Source organism: Cyclopterus lumpus, chromosome 19 (assembly GCF_009769545.1).
Source record: "Cyclopterus lumpus isolate fCycLum1 chromosome 19, fCycLum1.pri, whole genome shotgun sequence".
In the NCBI taxonomy this organism is placed as follows: domain Eukaryota; kingdom Metazoa; phylum Chordata; class Actinopteri; order Perciformes; family Cyclopteridae; genus Cyclopterus; species Cyclopterus lumpus.
Window position 1 is genome coordinate 12,890,742 of NC_046984.1, and position 12,789 is coordinate 12,903,530.

Below are 12,789 nucleotides of genomic sequence, written 5' to 3' on the forward strand. Positions count from 1 at the left end.
CACTGTGCTGTGAACTTTTTTTTTTTGATCATCATAATCATTTAACTTTAATTCAAACCTGCACCAAGGAATACAGTGTATATATAAATATAATTGTTTTGCAATGTTATTAAAATGCCATTAAAAAGAAACACATTTGATCCTTTTATTGTTTTATTGGCTGAATTTTCATTTGTTTTGGGAAACATTATGCTTTGAAGACTGAAATAGAGATGAAATTAATTTTTAAGATGCATATCTCTTTACCCTGGTGAGCGATGAGGCACAGCTGGAATTCAAGGACAAGCAGCGAAATGCATTAGGCTGCAAAACGATGAAAAATGGAAGCCTGATGTACTATGTAACTCCATTGCTCAGCAGGCCTAATTGTATTGACTGTAGTTGTTCTCTCTTTCTCAAATGTCTTTACATGCTTCGTGAAAGAAGACTGAGACCTCAGATCGTCTCAAGAGGCTTTCTAGATGATTTCCCTTTGACTAGAATGCCAATCATGGAGAAGAGCGAGGCAGCCAGAGACCGATACAGTCAAGTATGAACATATGTAGTATGTAAAATGTTTGTTTTAAAAGAAATAAGCACTCATGCAATACTATTTTTTAATATATATATATATATATATATATATATATATATATTTATATATGGTTTTAAGACTGAGCATTGTCGCTGTCCATGGACCTGAAGTTGGAAAAGTAAGTGTTGAATTTCAGCACCACGGACAGCGGCAGCGCCATTTACGCTAACTGGCCGCTAGGGGCGGGCCTTTCACCTTTCAGACACTCAAAATGGCACATGAATTATTTAATCCAGATTGAGAGGATTATGATATAATTGAGTTTGCATTGTTTTTACTGTGGCTTGATTGGCTCCAAATTGTATTCAGCATAACACTATACATGACTTACTGAAAAAAATAATAAGAAAATACACAAACCCAATTTCCAGGAATCCATAGTTCAGAAACCTATTGTACAATTCCAATGTACCATTCAATATTAACATGTGGGGCTAATAACAGTACAGTTATGCAAATGTTCAAACATCAGACAGAAAATATAATCAATTTGCGTTTTCTATTCTAATGAAAACAAGAGTGTTTCAAGTCCCAGAGGGCTGGAGAGTTTATTCTCAAATAAGACTTGAAGCATTTTAAGTTGAATTATTAACAGAGGTTCTAATAATATTTTTTAAAAAAGCAGAAAGAAAACATGTAAGGAAATTACCACTTTAACTAATGAACCCGCAGTGAATCAGGGGAAATACTTAAAAATAGCAAACAGCTGCTGTCGTTTCATTACTTATGATGCGTATTTCTAATAATCTAATCTGTGTTTCTTTATATGACATCAGATGTTGCCAAAGGTCCCCGTGCCGCCACTGAAACAAACCCTCGACACTTACTTGAAGAGTGTCCAACACCTGGTAGGGGAGGAGCAGTTCAAGAAAACAAAGGCCATTGTGGAGAAGTTTGGGGCTCCGGGAGGCGTCGGAGAGGTTCTCCAGAAGAAGCTTTCAGAGAGGAGGGACAAGACATCCAACTGGGTAAACGTTCATATCTGAAAGATAAATGACAAACACTGATGCTTCTCGCCGTAGGTCCTCTTGTATTAATTAAGTTTGTCTTTGTTTTACTAGTCTTTAAGATATTTTGGATGCGTTTCTCCTTTCTCGTTCATCAAACGTTCATTTGGAAAACTCAATACACTCTTTGTATCATTCATTATCATTACAATCTAATTTATTAAAGTTGACCTTTTACAATATAGTGTTTGTAATTAGCCTCAGCTTTGATTGTGTTTTTTTATTTTTTATTACCGTTTCAAACTGTATCTGCTCCATCGAGTCTGAAAGAAAAAAACAACATTATTTCAGTTTTTCAAAAAAGATATATTTCACGAAAGAGTTGAAGAAAGTGAAACACCTTCGATAAAGAGTTATTGGAGCCTTTGTTGCTACAATAGCCCCACCTGTGTCCGGGTGATCGGTCAGACCACAACTCATCTGGAATCTATCACGCTCCCACACTGACTCTCTCCCACTCTCCTTTTCACCTGGCAGTGATACACTGTAATGGGTTTTTCCTCCATTGCCAAACTCTGACAGTAATAACTTGAGTTTAAAAGGCTTGACAACAGCTTCACTTCTCAAAAAGCGTCCTTGGGTTTTTATTTAGGTGTATGACTACTGGCTGGAGGACATGTACTTGAACAACAGGATGCCCCTACCGGTCAACTCCAGTCCTGTCACGGTGTATCCTAAGCAGACGTTTAAAGATCAAAAAGACGCCCTCAGGTATGTGTTGGACTTTTGGTTCTGCTGTTGCCAAAACCTTTGCATGTGCCGAGTGTTTAAACGTCACACATCCTGTGAGTGACCAGCGACCCTATAACCGCTGCTGCTAACTGAATAAGTTACTGAGAGGAGCAAATAATAAGAACAACTCATCGTAAATCGCTTCAGGATACAGTGACAAACATGTAAAACTGAAAACAATGTGCAACTGAAACAACGGTTTAACATTTTCATAAACTATTTCAGTATTGATCTTGTGACTGCAGCCAACAGAACAGTGTGCAACAAATAGAACAAGTATCTCCATTATTAATTAATCTCACAATTACCGGTTTGTCTAAAAGAGGTCTAGAGAGCTAGAGGCAATCTCAGATTTAAGTAGAAGTACATAAATACACCAAGTTCCACACACAAAAAAAAGCCAACCACAATACTTCATATCATAACTCCCAGAATGCACTGGACATCCCAGATTGCTTGAGAGTTTGTGACGACAACGACAGTTTCCCAACCCCTATGCAATGCCATCACTAACAATACAAAGTGGACAGTCCTGCAGCCAATGACAGGGTTTATGTTCTTCTCAGCAGACTCAGATTAAGATCTGAATTACAGACATTGGAGAAAATCACCGGCATCATCTCTTGATTATATCTCTGCCCATTATTAAATGAGCCCGCGATCCACCAAACATTACACCAGTCCACCCAGGCCCGTAACTCAACATTAGCTTTTGTCAGCTCTCGCCGCACTAACTGAATAGGTCCAGAGCACCCGCAGCTGGTAATCTACTGACGCGGACACTTATTAGATTGCGAGTGACAGGGCTAAACTCACCGCAGAGACCGCTAGTCAGGCTTCATTTAGGGGTGTGGTGCACTGCGGCCGCCTCCCTTGTATTGATCTGGCTTCGAACGTAATAACACCAAGACAAATGACATACAACATGAGACCTGACAGGGCTCTGTGTTTTCCCTGTTTGCCCACACCGCCCACTCACACGTAGAGACTGTCTCTCTCTCTCTCTCTCTCTCTCTCTCTCTCTCTCTCTCTCTCTCTCTCTCTCTCTCTCTCTCTCTCTCTCACGAACACAGATAAACACACACAGCTCGCCCACTGTATCCTAGTAATTTGCCATAATGCGATTACTGTTGTGCCTGTGAGAGATGAGAGCAGATTTGATTAGAATCACCAGCCAGTTCGCTGTGTATGTTCAGTGTTTCATGTTTGTTTTTTTATTTCCAACTTCTCACTTTTTTAAGATTTGCTGCTCGTCTCATCGAAGGAGTAGTGGAGTATGCTGCTCTGATTGATGCGTAAGTTTAACCTGTAATGGATTGAATGCCACCCTGCACCCTCAGCCTCCACCTGCATGACCACTGGTGCTCACCTCATCTGCAGTTACCTCAACAGATTAAAGTCGGCGAATGCAAGATGAAAATAAATTTAAAAAAAATAATAAGTGATGAAGTGAGAGTCTAGAGGTAATGCGATGCGTGTGATCATATCTCTCAGGCGAGCACTGCCAGTGGATGTTGCTCGAGGCAAGCAAGCTGGGACTGCTCTGTGCATGGAGCAGTACTACCGGGTCTTCAGCTCCTACCGCTACCCGGGGTTAAAGACGGACACGCTGGCGGTCCAGACGAACGCAGCATCCGCCGCGTCGCAGCACGTCATCGTGGCGTGCAAGAACCAGGTCAGCACGCCGGCATCTGAGGAAACCTTTCACACTGCATCACACTTCTAACTGGAGACAGTGTCCTGTTCATTTTGAGAGAAAAGATGAGTAAATGCAAAGGTCGTTTTTAATATTATATACAGCGTTTATCGATAGACGCTGGAAGGTGGGAGTGGTCTGGACGTCATATCATACAAACGCCATGGATTTTCTTTGGTTTGAATACTTATTCCTTCATACCAGAGAATGTGTTACCATTGCATGCAGCAATACTGGCCTCTCGTGTTATCTCTTCCTTCATCAGATTTCAAAGTATTGGACTGGATTTAACCTGGCTACGATAAACATATCAACATTTATTCTGTCTAGGTGCCATATATGAATGTATTTGACAGATTTAGGGGCATGGCCATGAAAAAGCCCAAATCCTCTGCCCTATTAAAACTTATCAACCCTGAATACAAGGTTTGTTTTCCAGTAACAGGCCGTCGGGACATTTAAGGACATTACATCCAGGAAAACACTTAACTACAGACATGTCTCAAAGGATTTTAAAGAGGTTGAGCTTGCCTCTAATAAATAAACAAGTAGAGAATCACAAAACAAATCAATGTCATACAGTTTGCAAAACAAGGAGCACAACACAGTGCATAATACTCTCCAAAATACTGAAAGAATTACAGTACAACAGGATTAAATGACCAATTATGACTGTATGCCACACCTACTCCACATTTTACACACACTTTGAATAAAGGACAGGCCAAATGACGTCTTCTAATAGGTAATCACGGACAGATTGTATTTATACTTTACATTTCGAATAGGATAAGAAAACAAGGCACAAGTATGCATAGCTGTATTTCTGTTTGAAAACAATGAAGTTAAAAAGTAAAAGCGTAATGCTATCTGCATGTCCATTTGAACATTCAAACTGGTGAGAATATGACATTTGTAAAGAAAGAATACAACGATTGACAAACACGTTGCTCTTTGGGGCTTGCTGAGCAGAGAGTCATTACACAGAAACTGCAACTAATGTTATTCATATGAGATATTTTCGAAAGTTTATGACATGGTATAATCTTCATGTTATATTACATTAGGACTATATAACTCACATCCCAAAAGTTGCTCTTGAGTTAGACATTTGATTTCTTATTGTAGCTCTGTTACGACTTCGATCAAATCAGGCAAAAGATTGTCAGTAATTGTTGACCATATAATCTTATTCACATATTCATGGTCCTAGTATATTATTGTGTGTTTCTCTACTGATCATAATTTAAAATGAAGGTTTTACTCCAGTGTTTACAAATGTTGTGGTTGTCTTTCTTTCTTTAAAACCTCCCATAAGGCCCTGTAACAAGCCAGCCTGGCGACAATGTGTAACCGGTTCCATGTTCCCCACGTCATGTTTGAGTCTTGATGATAATCCTCTATAGAGATTCCCATAAACGCATAAACCCCACGTCGCTAAGATGCAGGTCTTAGGTCCAAAGCTACTATTTTGATTATATTTAGCTCAATAACCTCAGAAAGAGGCACAGCAGGACCTCTCACCTGGAAATGGTTCTGGGATCTATCAGTCTGTGGCACACGAGGCCCCGTTCCCATGGAGATACGGGCGGTTAACTAAATCACCGTTGATTGAATCTGCCAGAGCTTCCTTGTGTTAATTGATCGTAGTCGAGGAGCCTTATTTTAGGTAGCACTGGAACATATTTAGCCATAATTACTAGCGTCCTATTTATCTCAGCTGTTCAAGTATACCGTACCACAGTAGCAATGAATGAATCAGACATGAATGACTTTTAGTAGACAAGGACACATGGAAACACACATATTCATTATTGAAGTTGCATCAAATAATTAAGGAACACGTTTTTTTTTTGATAATCTATTTTCCCCCCCAGTTTTTCGTGTTGGATGTAGTCACAAAGGGCAAGAAGCTCATCGAGACCGAGATCTTATCCCAACTGGTGAAAATCATGACGATGGCAGAAAACGCAGCAGAGAGACTCCCTCCTTTTGGTATCCTGACATCTGATGGGAGAACCGAATGGGCACAAGCCAGAGACGCACTATCAAAAGGTCTCGACTTCAAAACGTTTCCCTAATTCCTATCAGGAGTTTTAAACATCTGCAAACAATTTTGAGACAAATAAACCAATAGGTATCTCTCATCTCCTTCCCTCTTCCATCCAGATCAAACCAACAGGGACTCTCTGGCCCTGATCGAGAGCTGTCTGTGTGTGGTGTGTCTGGACGAACCCGGTGGCCTGGTGCCGAGGGATTCTAACAGGGCCCTGCTGATGCTGCATGGTTGCGGCCGCGAGAAGAATGGGGCAAACCGCTGGTACGACAAGTCAATGCAGGTGGGGCAACATCCGAGGCACTTAAACCCTCCGTGAATGTAGAGCTCGGGCAGTTAGCTAATCCACCTTCTCTCAGTTTGTTGTAGGAATGGACGGGGCATGCGGAGTTGTGTTCGAACATTCGGTATTCGAGGGAATGGTTATGGTGCATTGCTCTGAATACCTGTTCAACCACATGTAAGTCAGCCCATAATACAACCACACGCTGAATATTGTTGTCAACGAATGCTGCTGAGGCTAACAGTGAGGGAGACACACGTGCTGTTGTTGTCTTGAACAGAACAGGGAGCCCCTCCAAGATGGCGGAAGCATCCAGCGTCAGAGAGCTCGCCCCTCCAAGAAGGGTGCTCTGGAAAAGCAACCCACACATCGAAGGACTTTTAGCAGCTTCTGGAGAGCGACTCCAGTGGCAAGACCAATACTTCCCAACATATCTACAAATAATTTCTTCTATCGACATCTTGCCTCATGTCTCCTTGCGCTTTTTTCCCATTCAGGCTGGTGAATAATCTCGACATGGATGTTTTCAAGTTCGACGTTTATGGGAGAGAATACATAAAAAAACAGAAGACGAGTCCCGACGCGTTCATACAACTTGCCTTACAACTCGCGGTTTACAAGTAAAGCACATTCAGGATCTCAATCTTCAAATTTGGCCACCAATATGCCCGTTCAAATGTGCTGATATTGTCATGATTTGTGTCTCAGATGCAACAGAAGGCTTGATGCCACTTATGAGAGTGCGTCCATTCGGCGTTTCCAACGAGGTCGGGTTGACAATATTCGCTCTGCCACCCTGGAGGCCCTGGCCTTTGTGACGGCCATGACAGATGAGAGGGCCACTTTCTCCGTGAGTCATTTTTCTCACTTTGACCCCAATTACTCAGTTACTCCCACGTTACTGTTGATCACGCCTGCTTAAATGAAACAGGTGCGACCAGTCACCTCGCCCTGCCAATCCCAGTGTACTGATGCCAGCAGATGATCTCCCTGCAGATTTAATCAGTCTATGAAAAACAAAAAATGATTTACTGGCTGTACTCTGCTCCGCGTTTATTTTGTTTCTCAAAATAACTTTTTGCTTCTCCAACAGGATGAAGAAAAAATGAAACGATTCCGTGATGCAATTAATGCCCAGACAAATTATACAATTGCAGTAAGTATTTTTATTTTTTTTAAAGCCTTTGTCAGTATAATTAATGTGACAGACAGAATATAAATGTGTAAACTTTACATCTTCATCTCATTGCACTTAAAAGAATAGTTTTACCTTTTTTGGAAATGCAATTTTTGCTGAGCGTTAGATAAGAAGATTGATACCGCGCTAATATCTGTATGACAAATATTAAACTCCAGCTAAGGCATAGAACTTCATATTCTACAGACGGATATGAGAGCAGCAACTCTCATTTAACTCTCAGCAAGAAAGTTAATAATTGTATTTCCCCAAAATGGTTGTGCAGTTTGTTTAATCATCTTTTCGGGAGGGTGGAAGCTACGGTCAACTTGAATTGACGTTTGTTACAATACTTTCCAATAGTGACCATTTAATGGCAGAATAAAACTGAATAAATGTATATATTTTGGGGTATTATTTGACGAAAGCAGGCATATGGTTGTTGAACTTCTATTAAAATCATCAGAGAGGAAGTTAAGATAATTTGGTGAACATGTTGTGCAATCTAATGTTATGAGGTTGTAAAGGACTGGACTTGAAATAACTCATGTGAGCATATTGAAAATAATTCCTTAGCACTGAATACAAAATATTTCTCAGGCTATTACAGGAATGGCAATAGACAATCACCTCCTCGGGCTTCACAGGATCGCAAAGGAGCTCAACATGGAGACGCCAGAGATCTTCAGCGATGAGACGTATTTGGGCAGTAACCAGTTCATCCTGACGACCAGCCAGGTGACATGTGATCCCCGACATAACGCTCGCTTTAAATTATTGGATTCTGGATGAAGATAGAAAACACAGAGGAGAAACTGTTGAGGAAATACTGGTGCTGATGGTGTTTTTTTCACTGCTTTGCATGAATCCATCCTCACTTCCCCCTCTCGTGAGCAGAGGTACGTCGACGTCACGGCAAACCAAATACGATAACTTGACCGCCATCAAGCCGGCGAACATTTCCTGCAAATTTAACACATTTGTTTGTATATAATTCAAGGTGAAGAAAGAGCCCAGGGTCCAAGAGCAAACACTGTATAGTCAGTAAATGGCCGAGGGAGAGGCCTCTCTAAAAGAGCTCTACTATCGTCATTTAAATAGATCATTGGGGCACTAAATGAACAAAACTAAATTAAATATAGTTTTTGCTGGTGTTTCATCTCCATTGCTTAAGGCAGCCAAATATAAATCAGAGTTTTAAACGAAGCCTCAAAGATGTGAAGAATCTGTTTCATGTTTCAGTTGTCTGTACCACCTGAAGGGTTAAAGCAATAGGCCCTGCATGTGGTGGGATGTAAACAGACACCACAGCAATACAACTCTTACTGGTTAGAAAATACCTTTTTGTTTAAGAAATTCATTGATCAACAAAGAAAGTATCGATTAATTTAATGATCCATTAATTATTTGGGTCACTTATCAAGAAGAAATGGCTTGGTTCCAACTCATCAAATGTGAGGATTTGCAGTTTTTTTCTGTTTGCAAACTCAACGTCTTTATGTTTTTACTGTTGCTTTGGCAAAAGATACACAATATGAAGATGTTGCCTCGTGCTCTGAGAGCTAGTGATGACCACTGTGTTATCTATAAGTTCTGCCAATGTACAGTATATGCTAAATGAATATTCCAATGGAAACATGAACTTTTCCGTTCTCTTGACGAGCTTAACTGGCCTGACCCCGACGGCGCTCTCTCGTTTCAGGTCCTAACCACGGTGAAAATGTTCTGTTGCTACGGCCCGGTGACGCCCAACGGCTACGGTGCCTGTTACAACCCGCAGTCAGACCACATCATCTTCTGTGTGTCCAGTTTCTGGGAGAAAACAGCGACCAACTCTGCCGTTTTCGTCAAAGTCCTGAACGAGGGCCTTCTGGAAATCAGGGACCTGTGCAATAGAAGCAGTGCTGCGTCTCCCAAAGGGGAGAGCACGCCCACTGAAGCTGCTCCACTCAGCACACTTAGACTCAGTTGAGATGCATTTGTGTGTCTTTGTCGTCTGTGTCGTAGTGCTCCTTTAAGATGTTCCCTAAAAGATCATATATACTATTAAATACAACAACAAAAAATCTAATGAAAACTGGAAAACTATATATTTTTTTTTTTTGGGGTGATATGTGGATAATGATTTTGGGTCCAACAATGACCCCGTTTGACTCAGCAGACTGAGATTAACTGGTCTGCTGCCTTTAGGAAACTGAAGCCATGCCCGCTGTGTAGCACTTATGAGAGGCAACGCCCCTATCAGTGAATCCGCTGTATATTTTACACACACAGAATAGTAATGAATATGAGAATGTTCTCTAAAGGTACAAAAAAACTAAAGAAAATATATTTAAGATATTTATAACAACCATGACACCTTGTAAATGTGATCCTGTTTCACGTCGTGTGCCATCATGTAATAACAAACTGGATCAGTTATATTATATACTATATCTATTGTAATGTGCTAAAGTTATGTAATGGTTAATTCTACTGACACCATGAGGTTTCCAAAGAGGTGGTGTGTACATGTCTGACGAGGCACTTTAAGATATTTATATAATTATCAATAACCGTAATCCAGAGGATGGGTTATGAGTAATGTGCGTAGAGAGAAAACTGATGTGCTTTCAGTGGAACATTTAAGGTCGTCTAGATGTACAGTATGTGTGTATGTGTTCCATGTCATAGCAACAGTTATTAAGTGTAGAGTGTAATACAGTGTTGCTTTAAAAGTATTATAGTCTAGTGGTGATTGAGGCAAACCACTGTGTTCATGTGTATGTACGTGCTTTTTATTTGCACTTGGAGGTAAAATGAGGGGTGTATTGTTTTGGGGTCGGCTGTGGCTCATGGGGATCGACCCCCGCTCTCCCCATAAGTTTGCATGTTGAAGTGTCCTTGAGCAAGACATTAATAACTAAGGATGGGTCAAACGGAGAGAAGAATGTCCCCACTGTGGGATCAATATTACATAACATGTCATTTAGCTGACGCTTTTATCATACACCGTAGACACAGCTACGGGGAACAATTCAGGGTTGAGTGTCTTGCTCAAGGACACATCGACTCAGGCGGGGATGGAACCTCCAACCCCCTGGTTGAAAGACGGACCTGCTAACCACTGACCCACAGTCGCCCTGAATAATAAAGTGTACATTATTATTGTTATTATAATTATTATTAGTGCAATAAAAAAAGAAAAGTGCAGTGAGGGTACATGTGCAATTTACCAAATCAACTCTAAAGATGCATGGATATTTTTGATAATCAGAAATATTGGAAATCTACATTGTGCATGCTGTTTGTGTAAAAAAAAAAATATTGATTCAAAGTGTACTGTGACTTCTACAAATGTATAATGTCTGTCAATCTGTGGCGACTCGTTTAAAAAGGGAATTGAAAATGTGAGGATGTGTGTTGTCCTGTATCCACTGTATGACACGTGTTATGTATCTACCAATCATTAGCCAAAGTTAATGTGAACCATGTAGATTATTTCAAAATCAATGACACACAAGAAACTATAAGCGACACACATTGCATGTTTATTCTTATATGCTATCTGTATTTTTTTATGTTCACATGAAAAGATTATATGATAGAGAAAAATACTTGTAAAGGGTACAAATAAGTAACAAAAATGCCTTAAAATAAAAAGGGATGTAAACCATTTTCCTGCCAGATGTGATATTCTATAAATATTGAATGTTTTACCACTGAAGTTTGATTTGTTGGTGATTGCCGTCTATTCTAAGTGCTACATGTTAATTATGTAATACTTGTCATGTGTTCAGTGGGTTTTCCCTTTGTAAACCATGGGAGTAACTCTTGCTGTTATATCCATTGAAGCACTGCATAGTATTAATGTGGATTAATGTTACACTCATGTTCCATGATTATATTTATGAATGGCAATTAATGTGTAACACATCTTTGACAGGGTGCTTTATTAAGTAATATAATGTTCAATGAATGTTCAGTGAAAACTAAATAAAAGGCAGATTAGTTTGTTTTAGGCTACAACAATATGTTGTTGATCGAATAAATTGCTAATTTAAGCTGTAATACCACTGTTGTGTTGCAAAAACTCGTACTTTATTCCAGAAATAAAAGGAACTCTAAACTATTGAGTAGTGTCAGTGTTTTCTGTTCAAATGGATGACTGTCGTCTGGCTGAAGTGGTGAATTTTAATTTCTCGATTTGGACGCTTACGGCACACAGTAACAGTTCTGAATTCTACATTATTTAGTATTGCCACAATTAATACAACCACAAATTATGGATACTGACTTTTTTTTTTAATTGTGTCACAGTTTTAGTCTCAATTAGGATAGTATACACACAAGAACACATTTACTCTAGTGTAATTCTTGTTTTTCAAACATTATAGCAAGATAACATGAATAAACTGGCCTTGGTGGTCAGTCTCAAGTACAACTGTAACTGGAGAAACTCCTTTGCATCGGGTTGTGTGTTGGCAGCATGGCCACTTCACGAACACACTCCCAACAGATGGCATCGTTTTCACCGGCATCTGATGAGGTCTTTTGGGAGAGACCTAAATGTAATCCTCCAATGGTTAAGTCACTGAACCAGGTTCATCGAGTGCCCAAAAAACGTTAAACAGTTAGTCAAGCGCCTGTGAGCCGGCCCAATTAAATTCGGAATACAAATTGGGGTGAAAATAAATCATGCAGACTCATTTGGATTAAAACAGTTCAGTGGGTTAGTGGCAACAACCACAAAGTGATCCACTTCCATGATATTGCTAATCATTGTCTCAGCGTTTTATCACCATATCACTGCTGAACTAAGATGCTGATTGGACTTCATTTGAAGAAACTATACGATTACACAATACACTGCAATACTTCCGCAAATAAATTCCCAAGCAAAAGACAATACCTGCAGCAGACTCCTGCAGCTCCTTCTGGGGGCCTCACGACCTTCTCAGACCAAGTGTGATGTGTACTCTATCCTTTGTGTCCTTGGTCAGCCCACTGGTCTCCTCCTGCTTGAACATGCCTAGAAAACCCCAGGAAAATATCTGCGAGACATCCGAATCAGACACCCGAGCCACGTCCACGGGCTCCTTTCAATTCAAAGCAGCAGCAACTCATTTCAGACATCTGCAATATAAATTTCTCAGTCACTACGCAAACCTCAGGTGAGGGTTAGAGCACGGATTGACTGGTCTTTACAACGACAATAGAATAGGGGCATCATAACAAATTGAGAAATCTACCCTTTCTTGGGGCGGCAATTTACTCATAAGTAC

General features: G+C 40.2%; 1 protein-coding gene across 1 annotated transcript; it reads left to right on the plus strand.

Moving 5' to 3' along the window:
• Positions 1-481: 481 nt before the first annotated feature.
• Positions 482-9,497, plus strand: LOC117749113 (choline O-acetyltransferase-like). The gene is made up of 14 exons (XM_034559327.1): positions 482-529; positions 1,351-1,542; positions 2,174-2,292; positions 3,555-3,608; positions 3,808-3,988; positions 5,887-6,064; positions 6,179-6,348; positions 6,425-6,525; positions 6,629-6,757; positions 6,846-6,968; positions 7,057-7,198; positions 7,442-7,504; positions 8,126-8,263; positions 9,228-9,497. The coding sequence occupies exons 1-14, from the start codon at positions 482-484 to the stop codon at positions 9,495-9,497; spliced, it is 1,908 nt and encodes a 635-aa protein (XP_034415218.1).
• The last annotated feature ends 3,292 nt before the right edge of the window (positions 9,498-12,789 follow it).